Source organism: Mirounga angustirostris, unplaced genomic scaffold (genome assembly GCF_029215605.1).
Source record: "Mirounga angustirostris isolate CCGP_5_RB_7025 unplaced genomic scaffold, mMirAng1.0.hap1 SCAF_5, whole genome shotgun sequence".
Lineage (NCBI taxonomy): Eukaryota > Metazoa > Chordata > Mammalia > Carnivora > Phocidae > Mirounga > Mirounga angustirostris.
Genome location: NW_026991713.1, coordinates 75,971,287 through 75,993,509, shown reverse-complemented (window position 1 = coordinate 75,993,509; position 22,223 = coordinate 75,971,287). Strand labels below are relative to the sequence as shown.

The following is a 22,223-nucleotide window of genomic DNA, read 5'->3' as shown; positions in this document are numbered from 1 at the left end:
TGACACAGAGAATAAACCAACATGTTCTACATTGGCTATAATACAACTGAAATGTAGTGAAATTATGAACTTGACAAACAGCAACTTTCAGACAGCAAAGATACAGACATGGTAAAATCATGGACTTATTTATAATACAGTCATTAAATACCATTAATTTTACCACTAAAAAATATTTTTATTATTGGGCACCATACAAGATGGCCTACAAAAAAGGCACACTAATTTGTATATGTTAAAATAAATCCTTGGGGCTCCTGGGTGGCTCAGTCGGTTGAGTGTCTGCCTTCGGCTCAGGCCATGGTCTCAGGGACCTGGGATGGAGCCCCATGTGGGGCTCCATGTTCGGCAAGGAGCCTGCTTCTCCCTCTCCCTCTGTACACCCCCCACTTGAGCACACTCTTTCTCTCTCTCTCTCTTTCTAGTAAATAAATAAAATTTTTCAAAAGTTCTTAAAAAAAAAATAAAAATAAATCCTCAATTAGAGGCACCTGGGTGGCTCAGTCAGGGTCCTGAGATTGAGCCCCCATTGGGCTCCGCACTGAGGAGTCTGCTTGTCCCACTCCCTCCCCACTATGCACTCTCACACATGCGCTCTCTCCCTCAATAAAATCTTTTTTAAAAAATAAATAAATCCTCAATTAGTTAAAATAAAATTGAACTTAATATAATAAGTTAATAAGAATATTAATTTCTCTTATGGATAATCATGGATTGCTAAGAATAATGAAGAAAAAGCACCAAAGATAATTCAAACTATCAATAATCTAAAGACCTCCCTTTCATCATTTAATTAAAGTTATCTATCTAACCATTTGCCAGAGCTAACAAAAGACAAATATCATCTTAATCCAGTCATATGGAAATAATTAAACTTTGTTTTTCTGCAAAATCCACCACTCCAAGCATCTTAAGTTTAAAATTAACTTTCTAAAGCATACACACAGTTCTCTCCTTCTCAAGCACAACAAATCATCACTTAAGCCCTATGGATCCAGACTCACAACGACACACGCCAGTTGGTCCCATAACCTCAAAGGGGAAAGGATGCCAGTGGGAACTCAATGAAGCACAATGCTGTGCTTTCTGAGTTGATGTTTCATTGTTTTCATTGTAATTTGGTAGTCCCTCCCTCCCTTATTAATCTGTTGAAGGCTAGGAAATCGAATAGTGTATGTAAATTATATCCAAAACAAAATTAAGTAGATTCTGAGTAAGAGCCAAGGAGCTTCCTACATATAAGACACATGAGTTTTAATGAAAGAGTTTCTTGTAATGCTTCTGGACTGATCAGAGGCATCTTTCCAGTTTTTTCTACGTTCTGTATTCTAGAACACTGAGGTTAACCTTAAAGAATAACTTGTGAATAACTTAGCTATAAGCTGAATTTTTATATCCCTCCCTATCCATCTTTTAGAAATATATACAAAAAGAAGAACAAAAAGCAAGCAACTGGGCGCCTGGGTGGCTCAGTTGGTTGGGCGGCTGCCTTCGGCTCAGGTCATGATCCTGGAGTCCCTGGATCGAGTCCCGCATCGGGCTCCCTGCTCAGCAGGGAGTCTGCTTCTCCCTCTGACCCTCCCCCCTCTCATGTTCTCTCTCTCTCTCAGTCTCTCTCTCTCAAATAAATAATAAATAAAATCTTAAAAAAAAAAAAAAGCAAGCAACTTACAGAAAACAGAACCCATGCTATTTTTCAAATGAGGGTCCCCACATCAGTCACCAACAACGACTTCATCAGGTCTAATATAACACCCAACCCTCAACTACCACTTTTATTTATTTACTTTTTAATCTTTTTTTAAAAGATTTTATTTTTAAGTAATCTCCACACCCAACGTGGGGCTCAAACTTATAACCCTGAGATCAAGAGTCACACATTTTAGTGACTGGGCCAGCCATGTGCCCCTCAACTACCACTTTCAAGTCCAAACTACTTTTCTGCTCATAGCAACTCCAAAATGTACTAAAGAAACTACATTTCTGAAACTAGGTTTATGTATATTAGAGGGTCTCCTCACAGGCAAGGAGTAAAAAACTGGAAACAAAGTTACCTGAGAGATTCTTATCCTAACTGTACTAAATTTAAGATGGGCTCCTTTCTCTGTACATTACATAGTAATATTAATAATGCTATTATGACTCTTAATACCTCAAAAGGAAAACAGGACATCAAAATTTATTTTGTTCTGCTTACCAATATCAAAATATTACATTTTTTTCCTATTTCTTCACAGTAAAGTAATAAGGGACATTCACTAATGAGCTTGATTGATGGTAGCAAGAATATTTTAAGATTGCCCACAAGCCAAAAAATCAAGAACTGAATATTCTGCAGAACTATGTCTTTCCACTTAATATTAGCATAATTTTTTACAGTTTTATGCAGGCTGACTTTTTTTTAAAGCAAAAATCATATCATTCTTTTTTAAATGTCATGATAAAATGATAAATTACCTGTCTACGTGTTACCATAAGGTTCTTGGGGCATCTTTGTATTTTAATAATAGATTAAATAGGACAAAAAATTTATGAAGTTTAGGATAGATATAATGTAGAATTTTATACTGTGTATTTCAGATTCAATGATGAAATGGATGCTCTAAGAGAGAAAACTGTCCTATTAAAAAATTAACCAAGATAAACTCTGTCCTGTGACGAACAGATTTGAAATCTACATAAATTATGAAGAAAAACTACCTATAAATGCTATTTACATTTCATATCAAAACTTAGTTATCTAAGTTATTAAGATTCAAAGTTGTATAGAGGATATGAGGAACCCAGCATTATTGCAGTTATGATAGAAAAAGTAAGTAAAAGCAACTTGGTGAGAAGATTCAAAATTCAAAATTTAAATATCATTAACATCCTACAAGTATCCAGAGAAAAATGTCCAAGGATTCTGATTTTTTTTTTTAAAGATTTTATTTATTCATTTGACAGTGAGAGACATAGCGAGAGAGGGAACACAAGCAGGGGGAGTGGGAGAGGGAGAAGCAGGCTTCCCGCTGAGCAGGGAGCCCAATGTGGGGCTCGATCCCAGGACCCTGGGATCATGACCTGAGCCAAAGGCAGACACTCAACGACTGAGCCACCCAGGCACCCCTCCAAGGATTCTGATTAAAGCTTAGCCTCTATCGGGGCGCCTGGGTGGCTCAGTTGGTTAAGCGACTGCCTTCGGCTCAGGTCATGATCCTGGAGTCCTGGGATCGAGTCCCGCATCGGGCTCCCTGCTCGGCAGGGAGTCTGCTTCTCCCTCTGACCCTCCTCCCTCTCATGCTCTCTGTCTCTCATTCTCTCTCTCAAATAAATAAAAATAAAATCTTTAAAGCTTAGCTTCTATCAACAACAACAAAAAGGAACAATAAAGGAAATATCCATCAATATCAAATTGTTTAAATAAACTAAAGTAGTTCTGTACAAAGAAATAATGAACAATTGTTATAAAGTACATGTATATGCATATACACTGATATGGAACAACCCCCCAAGGGTATATGGTGAAATGGGGGGGAAAAAAGTTATAAAACACCATGTGGAGTAAAAATAGATTTCTGTTATATTTTTTCCTATTTTTTAATGTATATATTTTTTTATTATTATTATGTTATGCTAGTCACCATACAGTACATCACTAGTTTTTGATGTAGTGTTCCATGATTCATTGTTTGCGTATAACAACCAGTGCTCCATGCAGTACGTGTCCTTTTTTTTTTTTTTTAAAGATTTATTTGTTTATTTGAGAGAGAGAGAGAGTGAGGGCGAGCACACAGAAGGAGAGGGAGAAGCAGACTTCCCGCTGAGGAGGGAGCCTGATATGGGGCTCGATCCCAGGACCCTGGGATCATGACCTGAGCTGAAGGCAGACGCTTAACCGACTGAGCCACCCAGGCGCCAGTACGTGTCCTCCTTAATACCCATCACCGGGCTAACCCATCCCCCTACCCCCCTCCTCTCTAAAACCCTCAGTTTGTTTCTCAGAGTCCATAGTCCCTCATGGTTCGTCTCCCCCTCCTATTCCCCCCCTTCATTTTTCCCTTCCTTCTCCTAATGTCCTCCATGTTATTCCTTATGTTCCACAAATAAGTGAAACCATATGATAATTGACTTTCTCTGCTTGACTTATTTCACTAAGCATAATCTCCTCCAGTCCCATCCATGTTGATGCAAAAGTTGGGTATTCATCCTTTCTGATGGCTCAGTAATATTCCATTATATATATGGACCACATCTTCTTTACATTTTAAACCATCATATCTATGGGAAAAAAAGAAATTGGAGAACCTTGCACCAAAGTTGATAGCAGCGATCTTTGAGGGTGTAATTAAGGGCAATCCAATGAGTGTTTATAATGTTCATATGTCATGTAAAGAAGACATATTACATCAATAAACTGCTTTAAAAATACTTAAAAATACATAAAAATATTTAAAAATACTGTTTCTCCAAAGCTTCACAGGACCTCCACGATGGCCCTATAAACACTTAGATTATTAAAATAGTTTCCATGGGGCACCTGGGTGGCACTGATCAGTCGTTATGCATCTGCCTTCTGCTCAGGTCATGATCCCAGGGTCCTGGGATCGAGCACCGCATCGGGCTCCCTGATCAGTGGGAAGCCTGCTTCTCCCTCTCCCACTCCCCCTGCTTGTGTTCCCTCTCTCCCTGTGTTTCTGTCAAAAAAAATAAAATCTTAAATAAGTAAGTAATATAAATAAAATAGTTCCATTTAGCAAAATGTGATTTCAGAACAGCCTTATTTCATAAAACAAAGATTAAACAACTGAGAGTTACGGTTTCAAAAAACAAGAAGTTTTATAAACCTTATTAAAATAACAAATAATTGCAACATGTAGGCTTTTCCATAAGTTTTTCTTAACAACAAAGGGAATCATACATATTGCTACAAGTATTTTCCCAAAGCTAATGATTCCTTACCTTTTTATGTTCAAGGAAAATTAAATACTTTTATCAACATGTAGAGTATAATCCTATCTGTATAAAATTGTTGATCTATCCTTCTACCTGAACCTGCAAAGACTAATTGTTCGCCGAATGTTAAGGATGGCCATTTCTGAGCAATGAATATTGGGTAATTTTTTTTACTTTCATCTTTGTATTTTTCTGTATTGCCCAAATTATTTATAATGAATATAAATCAAGTGACCTAATAAAAAAAAATTTTTTTTAATATCTACTTTTTAAATTAGCATTTGTCATTTTACTCCGTTTATCTTCAAATTACTATCTTTTCAGACTCATGACATTCCAAGACTTTCTCCATTTTTTACCTTTTGGGCTCTAATGACCAGCTCATTAAAAAGGCAAAAAGAGGGGCGCCTGGGTGGCTCAGTCGTTAAGCGTCTGCCTTCGGCTCAGGTCATGATCACAGGGTCCTGGGATCGAGCCCCGCATCGGGCTCCCTGCTCCGCGGGGAGCCTGCTTCTCCCTCTCCCACTCCCCCTGCTTGTGTTCCCTCTCTCGCTGTGTCTCTCTCTGTCAAATAAATAAATAAAATCTTTAAAAAAAAGAAAAAAAAAAAAGGCAAAAAGAGGAAGGCACAAAATCCTGAAACTATAAGGTTCCACAGACTTGAAAGTAAGTCTCATGTTTAAAATAAAAGTCCTGTTCCCCAAACATGTGTTTAGGAACATCTGTGCACATATTACCTCCATGATCTGACTTATGAATGGAGCTCAAATCCACATACATAAATTCACGGTCTTCATCTATGGACACAAAGGGTGGGCCACCAGGAATCATAAAGAATTAGGGAGATTAGGGAGCCTGGGTGGCTCAGTTGGTTAAGCGACTGCCTTCGGCTCGGGTCGTGATCCTGGAGTCCCTGGATCCAGTCCCGCTTCGGGCTCCCTGCTCAGCAGGGAGTCTGCTTCTCCCTCTGACCCTCCCCCTTCTCGTGTGCTCTCTCTCTCTCTCACTCTCTCAAATAAATGAATAAATAAAATCTTTAAAAAAAAAAAAGAATTAGGGAGATTAAGCCGTTGAAATTGTGAAAGCTAAGGGGGGAAATGGCAAAGTTACAGAGGCAAGGAATTGGTAGGTGAAAAGGAGAGAAGGAGAGGAAAAGCTAGGGAAGATGTAAGAGCTCAGTATCTACCTCTAAATTTCCAGGGAAAAAGAAAGTGAGTTTTTAAGCCATTAGCAATACTTTATGTGTGCTTCCTATTTTTCAAAGAAATCACAGAAATAAATAATTTTACAAAGGATGAAAAACTTACTCACCCGCCTGGCGTACTGGGAATTCCACATGGTCAGACACTATAATCCGAAGTAAACTGGGGGCAAAATTGATAATCTTGTAGGACTGAAATTACAAAGAAGTATTTATAAAATAGGCCAATATAAATGAATAACTGTTAGCACTGTTACTGAATACATTACTATCCAAATAAAAGGAAAATTTTTAAAGTGAGAGAAATTCTCCAAGGCAAAAATAAGATTACTGAAATACTTCAAATCAAAACTGGAATAAATTGATGAATAAAGGGGTATGAATATTTTTGTTTTTTAACTTATATTGTCAAAATGCTCTCCAGAAAGTGTGTAGCAATTTACACTCCCAAAAGTAATATATACCCATTTATCCAATACAAGGTTTAGCATTATCATTCCTTCAAAATTGACTCATATTTTAAATTACATTTCTGCTAAGTTAAAATTTATCCTTCCTGTTGGCTGTTTGTTTTCTTCTACAAATTTCTTATTCCCTTTATCCTTTTTGGAACAGAATATTTGTTTCATTCTTAATAAATCCTAAGAGCTATTTATGGATTTAAAATCTTAACCTTTTATTGGACCTATACATTGCAAGTGTTTCTTCCCAGCTTATTGTACTTTAATTTTGCTTATGGTATTTTTGACAAACAGAAACATGGAAAACACGGGCCACAGAAAACAGCAGATCCAATGTAGGAAAACAGACAAGATAATGTGAATTATCTGTGCATGAGCTATGGAGAAGAACCAGTCCAGGTTGGAACAATGTGCCTCACAAGACAGTGTTGAGAGTTGTCATCACCAGCTGCCCTCTGTTGGTGGAGCACCCTTTATTTTATTTTATTTTTAAGATTTTATTTATTTATTTGTCAGACAGAGAGGACAAGCAGGGGGAGTGGCAGGTAGAGGGAGAAGCAGGCTCCCTGCTGAGCAAGGAGCCCAACTCAGGGCTGGATGCTGGGACCCTGGGATCATGACCTGAGCCGAAGGCAGATGCTTAACCAACTGAGTCAGCCAGGCGCCCAGTGGAGCATCTTTTAAACCTGACACCCAAATGAGCCTGTGCTGACGTGCCTGCTGCCTGGGTCGCTCCCCCCCCACACAGGTTCTACTTTGACCTACTCCTGAGTTTGGACATGCTGACTTTAGAAGTAAAAAAAAAAAAAAAAAAATACAGAGCAGCCTGTTCCTTCTGATAATACTCCCTCTAAATGTCTAGTACCTGGACCAGGTTACCGTTCTGCCACATTCCCAGAGCTTATACTTGGCCTTGCCTGCTGACATTCCCAGAAAAGACTCATAAATTCTCAGTAAGGCTAAAGCCGACAGTGATGAAGAGAATCTGTTCAGCTTCCCTTCTCCCAGAAGCCTGGACCTACAGTGGCATCCTTTTCAACATACCACTAGGTTTATGCATACCACTCAACTTTTTAATTTATCACCTTTCCTACTCATTTATTCATAATAGCATTAATAAGAAAACTGTGTGACTACAAAATCTGGAGAAAATTGGTATCTTAAAATGTCGGTCTCTTCCATCCAAGAACATTTTGCTTTCCAAATCTTTCTATAAAATTTTGAATTATTGGGGTGCCTGGGTGGCTCAGTCGTTGAGCGTCTGCCTTTGGCTCAGGTCATGGTCCCAGAGTCCTGGGATCGAGCCCAGGATCAGGCTCCCTGCTCAGCAGGAACCCTGCTTCTCCCTCTCCCACTCCCCCTACTTGTGTTCCCTCTCTCACTGTTTCTCCCTCTGTCAAATAAATAAAATCTTAAAAAATTTTTTTGAATTATCTTATAATTGTTCTTCTTTTCATCCTGTATAAAGCTCAGAATCTTAAATCTGTTGTATATAAAGTAAATTCTCTTTTATTTAAAAATGAAACCACCATTTTAAAGTAATTTTTAAGAAAACAGATTTCTTTTAACAGTAGTTTACAGGAGGCAAAATTAATACAGATTTAGCCCAATCTTCTAACCTTCTATGTGTAATTATAAAATAACTCATGTTTGTAACATCTGAGCTACAGAAAGATCCTGTAGTGAATCACAGACTAAAGCATCTATAGTTTAATTCTAATCTCTATAGTTTAGATACTTATTGCACATAAGGACAAAATAACCTGTACACTTAGATTAATGGTACCTATTTTAAAGCAGTTATTGTAGAGACTGCTTTCATTTCAACACTGTTGCCTTTGTACACATTTTGGAACTCCTCTTTTTGCAACTGCCTGCCATTTCAATGACCTTGTGCAACTTTTTGTCTTCTCCTTTCAGCCTTGATTGAAACTATGTTAATTTGGCCAGCTAAAACATCCAGGAGTAAATTCAGATAAAGTCTCATACTACTTTCCTCACAAGTATTTAATCCAATTTTTTTCCATCTTGGGGTTCAAGTTTCTAAGAAAAAAAAAGACATTTCTCAATATTTACTTTCTATCTGTGAAGTTTTCTGAAAATAAAGTTTACTTAGCATAATTCTGCATTCAACAAGAACTCATTTTAAAGCAAAGACCTGCTGTCTCCCATTCTCTGCCTCACTGCTCCTACTACATTACCTTTTCTAGTGCTCCAACATGCCAAACTGAAGGCCTTTATTGGACTTGCTCTTCCCTCTGTTTCTCTCCCAGTTCTTCACCTTGTTCACTCTTTCACAACATCTAGGTCTCTGCTCAATGTCATTCTTCAGAGAATGACCACCCCATTTATACACTCCAACGCTGTCTCTCCGGGACTTTACTATCTATTGCACTTATGACCTGATATTATTTACTCGTCTCTATTCCCCACTAGAATGCAAGCTCTGTGAAAGCAGAGTCTTGGATTAGTGTCTGCATTAGAACTCAATAAATATGTTATTCGTATAAGCAATCTTGCTTAAAGGGCAATAAAAATGATATAAACAGATGCATGGAAAAGCAGAGATTCCAAAGCTCAGCAATGAAAGTAATTATTTTTATTTCCCTATTGAGGCCATGTGGAGAATGCTTTATTAAAAGAAGATACCTTTGTGGATGAGTTACTGGAGCAAGATAGCTACCTATTCCTACTTCCCTTTGCAGCTGCTAAAGGGACTGCTGGGCCTAGAGACAAGGAGGAATGCGCACAGGATGCATTCTTAATATCCTGAGATAAAACTGAAAATGCATTCTCTGGGGACCACTGGGTGCCTCAGTTGGTTAAGCATCCAACTCTTGGTTTCGGCTCAGCTTGTGATCTCAGCGTCATGAGATCAAGCCCCGTGTCGGGCTCCAGGCTCAGTGCAGTCTGCTCAAGTTTCTCTCTCTCTCCCTTTGCCCCTCCCCGTGCTCACAAGCTCTCTCTCTCTCTCTCTCTCTCAAATAAATCTTTTTTGAAAAAATGAAAATGCATTTTCCCATAGAAACAGTATCACACACAGCAATCAAGGAACCAGTCACTAGTAACAGCTAGAGAAAAATACAGCTCCAAGCAAGAATTTATCCTTCAGAACAGAGGCTGTTATGTTTTGAAACTGCCTACTCTTCTACAAGGCAATTGGTAAATCATCAGTACACTGCAGAAGCTGCCCCCAATTCCTACGCAGAGCATATTTGCTGAGGGGGGACCTAGACTAAAATAAACTAGCTGGACCCTAATCACTTATGGTAGATTACCCACCCATTTGTCCAACAAAGCAGGATATTACAATAAGTATACAAAACCCAACATTGTAGCCGTATTTTACTATACAGTTATGTGACTTTATACTTGTCTCCTACTTACAGACATTCAAAAAAAAAAATACTTAGTAAGAGCATATTACAACACAAAATATACAAAATATAAGTGCTCAATGAGTGGCATAGCGATAAGCTACTTTTAGAAGTTGCAGAGGAAATTATGGTCTGTGATGAAATGGGTGGATATGGGGCAGGGCAAAGGGAGGATGAAATGGGTTTGAACTGAAATACTATGAAGAAAAATGTAGAATTGGGTCCCAAGTGTCTCTTCTAGTTCTGCAGGCTTTCCCACCAACCTTTCTCCCCTTCTCTACAGTCAACTGCACTTAGACACTGATGAATCAGAAACAAAGCAAGGACAGGCTAACAGGGGCAGGAAGGTATAACATGATATCAAAGATATGATCCCTACTGACACTATCAAAATAACATCTGGCCTCATTGTAAAAAGAAGGGGGTCACAAACAGGCCAACTCCCCTGTTCATACTAATAGATGCAAGTTCAGCTCTTGCTTTGTTCCTTCTAACCAACCCATGGATTACTATTCTTCTAGCCAATCACCATATAGTACCTCTGCTCTGCAAAGCCTGGGACAGGTACTGACTTTAACTTTCCCCTATTCTGAGTGAGAGTCCTTTTCTTTTTGAGGTAACAACACATTCTCTTTAGGCTTCAGTTTAATTCAACCTTCTCTCCAGTGTTTTCACTCTCCCTTTATCTCTTGGGGATTCTGATTCACACTTAACTCCAAACACCATCCAGATTTCCCACTGGATTTCAAAGATTTAAAATGCACAGCTGCACTTTAAAGTCAACTCCAACTAGGGAAAACCTTAGTGAACTCCCACAGAAACTTTTACTTAAGACAACCGCTCTCACACTTCAGGAAGCACAGAATCACCTAGCTAGCTAATTAAAACATAATTGGGACCCACCCCCAGAGTTTCTGATTCTCTAAATGTGAAGCCCAATAATTTCCATTTCCAGGTGATGTAGATGCTGCTCATCCTGGGCAACACTTTGAAAACCACTAATGTAGGTTTATTCCTTTACATTTTAAGGATTGCCCCAACCTCAACCAGCTGTCACTCTACCCTGGGGAGTAGACCTTAATTCGTACTTTTTAGTTAAGAGGTCTATCATTCATTCTTACAGGTGAGGAGGGAAAACATGAGCTAAATTTTGGGATCACTACAATTTCGAAATGTCGGTGGTAACGCTGGAACAAGGTCAGGGCCAGTAAGAACACAGGATGGAAGATAAAAGAAAGTCTTACACATTTTAGCGCTTATAAGAAATCCCTCCAGGGCGCCTGGGTGGCTCAGTCGGTTAAGCGACTGCCTTCGGCTCAGGTCATGATCCTGGAGTCCCGGGATCGCGTCCCGCATCGGGCTCCCTGCTCGGCAGGGAGTCTGCTTCTCCCTCTGACCCTCCCCCCTCTCATGTGCTCTCTGTCTCTCTCATTCTCTCTCTCAAATAAATAAATAAAATCTTTAAAAAAAAAAAAAAGAAAGAAATCCCTCCAGACGCATATTACTCGACTTATCTTTTAAAAAATCGTACCACGATGAAAACTGCCTCCCCTGCACTCTCCAGGCAGCATTTCCCAGCGCTCCGACACAACTCTGCCAATCAGTGTCAAAAGAGTCCTGCCAACCCCACAGAAGCAGGCGATGGGCAGGGTTTCCCAGCGCAACACTTAAAAAAGGCTGGGTCTGGAGAAAAGCTGAACTCAGATTTGAATTTTAAGTGCATTTTCCCACCCTCGTCCCTAAATCAGCGTACTTAGGGAATCACACCCTGCAAACACTAGCAAAGCTTTCCAAAGCCTCTTTCTGCGGATCAAGGGGACTGAACAAACTGCACTGGGGAAGGAAAACGACACGAAAAGATGCAAAGGTGGCCAACAGGTGCGCGAGTTGTTCAGAAAAGATCCGGGGAGTGCCGCTAAGCCGGACCCCGGGGCGGGGGGCGGGGGGCGGGCGGGGCCGAGACGAGCTCCAGGGTCTGGAGCCCCGGTTGGGGTGGAGATCAGGGGCGCAGAGGAGGGAGAGCCGGGCGAGCCCGCGGGGAGCGCCAGGGGGGCGCCACAGGCCCGCTCCTCACCTGGTTGAGCTCATTCTCCGCTGCAATCCGCAGCTTCGGGTCGATGGTGCCCTTCAGCGCCTGGATGATCCGGTTGAGGTCCATCTCCCCGGGTGGGGGCTCCGCGGCCCCCGGACCAGTAGGCCAGACTGCAGCTTTAGTTTTTCTTTTGACCCTCTCAGCCTTCTCCTCCGCGACCCCTGGACTACCTCACTCCCCACCCCCCGCCACCGTCGCCACCTGCAGCCACTTGCTGCGCCACTCTGACTCCGCGCCCCCTGTCCTCCCTTTCTACCCCCCACAACTCGCTCTCCATTCACCCTTTTACGACAGCCGGTGGGAGGCGGGAGAAGGGAGAAGAGGAAGCGGCGCTTCCTTTACGGCGGCCTCTTCCCCAGGGCGTGATGCTATGGCTGCTCCCGCAGGCGGCCCCCATGCTGCTGTACGGAAAACAGTAATTGACTTCTTCCCGGGAGGGAAAAGCGCTCACTAGCTCCGGCAGGCGGCCGCCATGCTGCCTTACGGAAAACAGCCTCCGCCGCTTCCCAGAGGAGGAAACAAGCGGGCTCGGGGTCTCTTAACAGATACTTCCTAATTAAGCATATATAGATGGAATAGCACTTTTTGTCAGTACGAAACTGGGCATCACAACCGAACTTGTTCCAGGGCGGACTTGTTGGGAACTTAAGATCATCTAGCCCACAGTAGAACAGGGTTCCCTTGGTCTATGGGAGCCATCATTCATTCATTCACTGAACATTTGTTAAACATACGTTCTTGGACCGGAGTACTGAGCTATTTAGGTACCACATTATAACAAGATGACTGAGATGCAGGCTATTATGAAGGAACTTACAATCTGATAGAAGAGACAAGTGTACAAATATTTACAGAGTAATTGTGAGAATAAAGAGAACAGAGAAACTATGTGCCTGAGTTTCTGAAAGATGTGAAAAGTAGTGAAAAGGCAAGAAGGATTATACAATTTCCACACACTGTGGCCTTATCTGGCCCAATAAATTCAATCGCTTAGTGGTTGCCAATGTCTCTCAACTGCTTCCAGTTTTCCCCCTCTTTAGTCCATTCTCCACACTGCCATCGGAGTAATGTTTCTTAAAGGTTAATACCGTCATGTCCCTTCCTTGATAACTTCCCATCAATTTTAAGATACTATTCAAACTCCTTAGCACTCCAGGGTCTTAGGAAACGTAGTGCTTTCATCTCCACACTATTTCATTAACCCACTTTTTTGGACCTCATGATAATCTAAAGCTCCTTGACCTCTGAATATCCAATATCCTCTTCTCAAATTAGGACGTATTCCTCCAATCTCTCTCTCCCTCAATAATTGTTCACCTGTTTTCCAACTCAATTACTTTTTTAGTTCTCCTTAGTCTCCCCATTCCTTACTACACATACTTCTCTGCTATTGAACTCCCAATTCAACTTTTTTTTAAAAGATTTTATTTATTTATTTGACAGAGAGACAGCAAGAGAGGGAACACAAGCAGAGGGAGTGGGAGAGGGAGAAGCAGGCTTCCCTCGGAGCAGAGAGCCTGATGCAGGGCTCGATTCCAGGACCCCGGGATCATGACCCGAGCCGAAGGCAGAAGCTTAACGACTGAGCCACCCAGGCGCAGCCCAATTCAACTTAAGTCTACCCTTGACCCACTATGCAAATCGACACCGCTACAAATGTGTGTCTTTTCTTTTCTTTCTTTTTTTTTTTTTTTTTGTCAGAGAGAGCACAGCAGGGGGAGCGGCAGGCAGAGGGAGAAGCAGGCTCCCTGGTTTGCAAGGAGCCTGATGTGGGACTCCATCCCAGGAACCTGGGATCACAACCCAAGCTGAAGGCAGACGCCCAACAGACTGAGCCACCCAGGTGCCCCCATGTGTGTTCTTTTCTTAGGCTCAACAATCCTATTCCTTCTTTGATCAGAACAATCTTCCATTTTCCCAGCAACTGTTCCAACCCTCAAGACTCTTCTCAAACTCCCTGTTTCATAGAGCCCTGCAAAGATGAGCAAAGCCATCAGGCTCAACTCACTCAAACAGAAATTAATCTCTGCTTACCCCTATTCACCTCCTTACCTCCAATCTGAACCCAATTCTCTCCCATCTCTTCTGGGACCTTGCTCAATAAATCTCCCTTTTCTATATATTTTTCATTAAAATAAATATTGAGGGGACGCCTGGGTGGCTCAGTCACTTAAGCGTCTGCCTTCAGCTCAGGTCATTATCCCAGGGTCCTGGATTGACCCCCTCCAAGCTCCCTGCTCAGTAGGGAGTCTGCTTCTCCCTCTTCCACTCCCCCTGTTCATGTTCTCTCTCTCTCTCAAATAAATCTTTTAAAAAAGTAAAATAAATCTTGAGTAATTACATGCTCACAGTTGACAATTTTGTAAAACTTTTTCTTATATTTTCAACCCCTTTCTCTCCACTGATTCAACCTCAGCCTAAAAACATTTCCCCCAGTTAAAAAACAATCTTTCTCCAATAATGCTAATTATTGTTCTCTTTCACTTTTCATTCCAAAGAATGGTCTTCATTCCTTGTCTCTACTTCTTTACTTCCTACTCATGCTTCAATCAGCTATCCCCAGGGTTCTGCCCTCATTTCCCCCACTGAAGCTGCTGAGCAAAAATCCTTTAGATCCTTTAGATACCAAATGCAAGAGACATTTTCAGTTCTCATCTGAAAATGTCTCTCTCTGGTATCTGACACTGTATTACATGCTCTTCTTTTTTAAAAATATGTTTTCTTGTTTTAAAGAATATACTTGTAATATTTTTTAAAGATTTATTTATTTGAGAGCGAGAGCGTGCACACACAGAGGGAGAGGGAGAAGCAGACTCCCTGCTGAGCAGGGAGCCTGATGCAGGGCTCATCTAAGGACCCTGGGATCATGACCTGAGCCGAAGGCAGACGCTTAACTGACTGAGCCACCCAGGTGCCCTATATCTGTAATATTTTGATTGCTCACTTGATCACCCAAGTCTTAAACACTGGTGCTTCTCAGGACTCTTTTGCCCTCTTTTTTTTCTCTTCAACCCGTTCTGCTTTGGTCATTTCGTCCACTTATATAACTTTAACCATCAACTCAACAGGGACAACATAGAAAACTGCTTCTAACCAAGATCTCCTTTCTTAAACTAGATGCATCCAAATGCCTTCCGTGTTTCTACCTGGCTGTACCCAAATCCTTTAAGGCACATGTCTAAAACTGAACTGTGATAGCACTGAAGATGGTTTGGAGTGGGGAGAGACTTGATGCAGTTATTTTAATAACATAAAAAGAGAGAAAAGACAAAAAAAAAATAGTGACACCAGAGAAACTGGATCACTCATATATTATGGATAGGGGTTTAAAATGATACCACCTCTCTGGAAAACAGTGGTTAAGCAAACTGGTACATCTATACATACTACTGAGCAATAAAAAGGAATGATACATTCAACAACCAGGATGAATCTTCAGAGAATTAAGCTAAGTGAAAAAAGCCGATCCCAAAAGCTCACATTCTATCTGATTCCATTTATATAACTTTTACTAATATAACATTCTTAAATGGTGTGCCTGGGTGGCTCTGTCAATTAAGTGCCCGAATCTTGATTCCAGCTCAGGTCTTGATCTCAGAGTTGTGAGTTGGAGCCCGATTTGGGCTCATATGCTGGGCATGGAGCCTACTTTAAAAAAATAAATAACATTCTTAAAATAACAAATCACAGAAAGAACAGATCAGTGGCTGTGAGGGCTTAAATGGGGATGGGGACAAGAAGGAAAGGGGCATTACTATAAAAGGGCAACATGAGGGATCCTTCCGGTGATGGATATGTTCTCTATCTTGACTGTACCAACCTCAAACATCCTGGTTGTAATATTGTATCTTGTTTTACAAAATGTTGCCACTTAATTTCTAAGGAAATTAAAGGGTACACAGGATCCATGTGTATTATTTCTTCTAACTACATGAGAATCTACAATTATCTAGCATAAATATTTTAACAAAATGCCTAATTAAAGAGAGCTGATGTTCCGATTAAAACTTTGTGGGCTTTGGAAAGACTCAGTGAAGATAAATTACTAAAAAAACAATGCTGTCAAGTTAGCAGTGTCTAAGGCAACAGGAAAAAAAAAAACCATAAGCATCTATGATTCTGCTCTCAGATTTCTTTCCAAGTATTTTAAAATAGCTTTCCCTAAACTCTAACTTAGGTTTAACTTATATATAGTTCATTGTTTTTGAGTCCCCTTTTTTAATTACATGAGAGGATGTCTATTTCTTGATACACTAACATTATTTACAGTAGAATGTGAGCCAGCTATATTGTCTTCTTGTACTATCATGATTTGCATATGCCTCACCTCTTTATACCTCTGTCTCCTCATCTGCTTCCAAGAGCTGTTGTAAGGACTAAATAAGATAAGTACATTGCCCAGGGTACATGCTCAGTATTAACTATCTTTGTATTCTATTTAAAAGAGAGGACAGACCTTGTCCAACCTTTACTGAATGAGACATAGTGAGACCTAGTCTCATACTATGCCTGGTACATAAAAAGCAATCAAGAAATACTGGTTGAATGAATAAATGAATGCATGTGAGAGAGATAAGGGGTCTGAAACAGGACATCCACAACAGCAATTAAGAAGGTAAGACAGAGGGGCGCCTGGGTGGCTCAGATGGTTAGGCATCTGCCTTCAGCTCAGGTCGTGATCCCAAGGTCCTGGGATCTAGTCCCACATCGGGCTCCCCTCTGCCTGCTTCTTCCTCTCTCCCTGCCTCTCCCCCTTCTTGTGCTCTCTCTCTCTTTCTCAAATGAATAAATAAAATCTTTAAAAAAAAAAAAAAAGAAGGTAAGACAGATATGAGACATTTCACAGGTTGAATCAACAGGAATTTGTGACTTATACAATACATAAAGTAACAAAGGGAAGTCAAGAATGATTCTGAAGTTTCAAGTTTTGCTGATGTATGGAACTCATTAACTGGGGCAACCCGAAGGAATATTAAAGTTTGGAGAGAAGATCAGTTTGCTTTTCAACATGTTGAACTAGAAGTGCTTAAGGGGGGCGCCTGGGTGGCTCAGTTGGTTAAGCTACTGCCTTCGGCTCAGGTCATGATCCTGGGGTCCTGGGATCAAGTCCCACATGGGGCTCCCTGCTCAGCGGGGAGCCTGCTTCTCCCTCTTCCACTCCCCCTGCTTGTGCTCCATCTCTCGCTCTCTGTCAAATAAATAAATAAAATCTTTTTAAAAAAAAGTGCTTAAGGGTTAGACATCTAGAGGTTTCCAGTGACAATTGGAAATTCCCATCTGGCACTCCCAGAAGAGCTATGGCAGGGGTTAGAGGAAGGAACACAGGGATGCTGTTAGAGAAGTATGAGTCATCTGTGTATATAGGTTAGCTGGCACACAGACATGGACATCACTCAAGAAATAAAGCATAGAGTGAGAATAACTGGCATGATTACAACTCCAATTACAGGAAGTAGTTTTCACTCCAAGCATTGTCACTGTGGCCTTTGAGATTTAACATTTTAGTCCTCTAAATGGAGTATCACACAGCTGTCCTCCCCATCTGTTGGTGGCAGCTCATCTGCTGGTCTGTGTTACTAGGCTTGAATCTAGTGCACACGGTAACGAGATAATGGGAGTTAAAGCCCAATGGACAAAAAATCCTATTTTTAAGTTTAATACATTTTTTTTTAAACCATGATAAATAATCTGCAAGGGAATACTTCTACCCCGAAAGTGTCTATATTGCCAGGGCTCTACAACATAGCATCTGAAATATATGCAAGAGTATATACACACATCTTGTAAATTTAAGATCTTTAGAAGTCAATGATAGTCTCCTTTAAAATGTAACCATGTAACCAGAAGCCCTGAGTGCACTTTTCTAAAAGAATGTGACAGACCTCTCAGTTTTAAAAATTAAAAATCAGTGATCAGTAAGCTAAAGTAATAGGGGATTAGGAAGTTTCTGACCAGAAGTCAGTCTCTCCTCCAAGGGACTAAAATGGTAGTGGTGGTGGGAAGGGTTAGAACCTAAAGATAGTAATATTAACTAGGACTAAAGAAATACTTCGTTTCAAATCAGGGTTTTTTTCCTCAAAATGTTTATTTCCTCAGGCTTTCCACATTTCACACTGGAAAAGGAGTCATCCATCTCAACTTCAGGATCTATTGGAACTACACCTGTGACGACAGCTCAACAGAGTCCAGTTGGTCCGGTTCACAAAGTGTTTAGTTAATCACAGCAAAACTGAATAGTGAACCAAAAACACCTGTGTGTGCAAAACAATGGGGAATATGGTAAAAGCAACAGCACCTGAGAACTAAAGAAGAGGAAAAAACTACTGTAGAAAATGACAGGCTGTATTTGGACTTGAGGGAGTTAGGTTGGCGCAGGCATTTCTGCTAGTGGCCTGAGAAAGTCAATCTCCAAAAGTCTCCATCTTCTTATGTCCTTAAACAGTATCTCGGATCTGAGGATCCAGTAAGATCACATAGATAAGGGTACTCTGTAAATAATGAGGTAAAATGCAAATATTAGTGAAAGGTGGAAGGCAGTTAGGTTTGTTTGTTTGTTTTTAAGGGTTTTTTTTTTTAAGATTTTATTTATTTGACAGAGAGCAAGAGAGAGAGCACAGGCAGGAGGAGCGGCAGAGAGAGAGGGAGTTACAGACTCCCTGCTGAGCAGGGAGCCTGACGCGGGACTCGATCCCAGGACCCTGGGGATCATGACCCGAGCTGGAAGCAGACACTTAACCAACTGAGCCACCCAGGTGCCCTGGCAGTTAGGTTTTTATGGTAAAACCCTTCCGTGTGTTATCCCAGGCTTAATGATAATGAAAACAAATCCTCAAGCTCCAACCAGACAAGGTGGTATAAAGAACCATAAAACCTACCATTTTATCTTTTACTTTAAAATTTTTCAAAAAAAAAAAGTGGTATGTACGTTTCAAGTTCTACAGTAAGATTCAGAATAAAAAGTAAAAGTCTTCCTCCCTCAACCTACAACCCTCTTTCCTTAGAGCCAACATTATCAAATTTCTTGTATAAACTACCATAAAAAAATGATCCAAGTAATCATACACACATAGGTTTGGAAATGTTTAAACATTGTTGCACACTCTGCTCTGTTATCTTCCATTCTGACTTAACCAGTTCCCTACTGGTAGGCATCTAGGTTGTTTCTCCAGATTTTCCTATTATAATTAATACTATACAGAGTATCTATATGCATGTATCATGGCATAATTCTGCAACTATTTGTATATTCCAGCAGTGGAATTTCTGGGTCAAAAAACATATGCTTTCTTATTTTGATATTTACTCTCCAAAAATATACCAATTTTATTCCCATCTACAGTATGAGTGCTCATTTCCCCACGCTTGCCAAAATATGCACCTAAAAACTTTATATATGCTTATTGATCATTTTTTATGTTTTTATTAACTGCCCCTTCATACATGTTGCCTTTTGGCCATCTTTTTCTCGATTTCCTCCCATTGCAGAGGGTCATTTGTCTTTTGACATCATTTCCACCAAACAGAAGTTTTAGGGGAATAAATTCTATGTGTAAAATTTGTCCATCCTTTATGGCTTCTGGGTTTTGTGTCCCACTTAGAAACTCCCACACTGATGTCCCCACCCTCCCCTCCAAATCACACTACCATAAACCCCAAAGTCAACTAGTCCCACCTCTGCATTCAAAGTTTCCAATTGTATTTTTGGTGCCCCATTCTTAAATATGAACAATCAACCAATTATCACAAGATTCTGAGCAAATATAACAATACAGATAAGAAATTAGAACAAACAGAAAAAGTGTGGGGAATAGACTGCAGATGGAAGAAAACTTAAACTTTAGCCTTAGAAAATAATGCAATCTCAAAACGAGAACACACACACGTAAACAGCATTCAGATGACACCAGTGTCCTTATAAATTTTAAATGTAGGAGAAATTTAAAACTCTGTCAAAAGGTAGAAAGATAAAATGAAGGAAATCTCCCAGAAAGTGAAACTTTGAGACAAAAGATTAAAGAACTGGTCCAAGGAGGTCTAGCTTCTGAATAGTAAGAGCTCCAGATACAGAACAGAGGGGAAACAAAGTGTGATAGAGTCAAATAATTCAAGAGATTGTCCTTCAGCATTATTTAAAATAGCCAAGATACGGAAGAAACCCAAGGACCCACTGATAGAGGAGTGGACAAAGATGTGGTGTGTATATATACACAGGACTATTATTCAGCCATAAAAAAGGAATTCGATCTTGCAATTTGCAACAGCATGGATGAACCCAGGTGGCATTATGCTAAGTGGAATACATCAGAGAAAGACAAATGTCATATGATTGCACTTACACGTGGAACAAAAAACAGAAATATACCCATCTATACAGAGAACTGGTGGTGGCCTGAGGGCAAGGGGTGCTAGGATGAAAGAAATGAGAGTGGAAGGTACAGGCTTCCAGTTGTGGAGTAAGTCGTGAGAATGGAAGTCCAGCATAGGGAATATAATCAATGGTTAATAACAGCACCGTATGGTGACAGATAGCAGCTACACTTGTGGTGAGCACAGCAAAATGTGAGTGATTTGCTCTCAGCAAATGAAACGGATGAAATTGATATACCTATGTGTCTGAACATCTGAACATCATTTATCTTTGTAGCCCCAGAGCCAGGTACAAATTAGATAACCCACATATTTTCAAGACTAAGTCAATCATTTATTTCAAGGAATGAAGCCCTTGAAATAAAATGAATAAATGATGCTTGGAAAATTTAGGATTAGTGAGCCTACAGCCTCCTGGTATTTTTAATGGATAACTGTATTTTTATACTCTGGCATTCAACGTCTTGCACTGATAAAAAGCGCACTGTATCTATCAATTGTCAACAGTTGCCCAAAAGCTGAAGTCTTTAACTGAAGGGGTGATTAAGAATACCCCTCAGATAAATTAGCAAGTAGAGGACCTAGTGAGACAAATCTAAATTTTTCATCAAAATAAAGTGTGTGGCAGGTAAGCAGAATGAAATTCATATGGAAAAACTGTCTATATGCCAACAATTATTCCACCTTATAAAATACATAAACTATCATCCTAGTTATCACGAGAATCACAATAAAGCATCAGCCATTAAAGCTAAAGAATTAAAAATTTGCAAACAGGAAAGATCATAATATAAAAACATAGCATGTGATGTCAAAGCAGCGTGAAAATATAGGTATTATGGAGTTGAGAAAGTTAAAACAATGAGGTGGTTGACAAATCATTGGTACAGGAGGAGTGGGCGAATCTCAAAAAAAAAAAAAAAACATGTCCTGCTTTAAATATCTGCATTTATTTACTCAATTATAGAGGCAATAACACAAGCTCACATTGTTGGGGGAGAGACTAAAAACTTTAAAGTGAAAGAAAACTTCAGGGGGAATTTAGTATAAAGTGTTTTATTAATTTTTTTTTTTTTTTAATTTATTTGACAGAGAGACACAGTGAGAGAGGGAACACAAGCAGGGGGAGTGGGAGAGGGAGAAGCAGGCTTCCCATTGAGCAGGGAGCCCGATGCGGGGCTCGATCCCAGGACCCTGAGAGCATGACCTGAGCCAAAGGGGGCAGACGCTTAATGACTAAGCCACCCAGGCGCCCCAAGAATAGTTTTTAAAAGGAAGCATTTTGATTGCAGTATCCTGGAATATAGGGAAGGGTTAGAGAAGGGCATTATTAACCCTGTAACCAACTTGCTAAGGCAGAAAGTTCTTGTTTTGATCTTGTTTTGAAAGTTATTAACACCTCTTCTCCTGAAGTGTTAAATAATTTCAGGGAGTTGGTATAAGAGCATTAAATTATAATTAATATTTTTTTGAGCTGGGCATGGGCTCATCAGTTAAACTCTTAAGCCACATTAATTCTCCATGGTGTTAAATGTTAGTATAGAGGATGTAATGTGATTAACAGAATTTTTTCAAATCATGGTGGGTATTTTTTGGGTTAGGGATATTAGTATTCCAGTTAACTAGGTTATAGAAGTACTTATTCATGAGAAACATACATAAGCTTGAATTGTGAAGAAACAATGTGTGTCTAGAATGAATACGAGACCCTGGCAGTGCTTGCTACACTAATACTACATAAGACAGTATATATACATGCACACAGTTCTGTAGTTTTTGGAATGAAAAAT

The 22,223-nt window shown here is 40.2% G+C and overlaps 1 protein-coding gene across 2 annotated transcripts in view; it reads right to left on the bottom strand.

Annotated features, from left to right (window-relative positions):
* Positions 1-12,331, bottom strand: part of IPO8 (importin 8) — a 67,774-nt gene extending 55,443 nt beyond the window's left edge. For both annotated transcript variants that reach the window (XM_054507130.2, XM_045873677.3), the window contains exons 1-2: positions 12,049-12,331; positions 6,247-6,328 (exon numbers count right to left, since the gene is read on the bottom strand). In XM_054507130.2, coding sequence (XP_054363105.1) covers positions 6,247-6,328; positions 12,049-12,132 — 166 coding nt within the window. In that variant the 5' untranslated portion in view covers positions 12,133-12,331. The remainder of the gene's footprint in view (positions 1-6,246; positions 6,329-12,048) is intronic.
* Between the last annotated feature and the right edge of the window lie 9,892 nt (positions 12,332-22,223).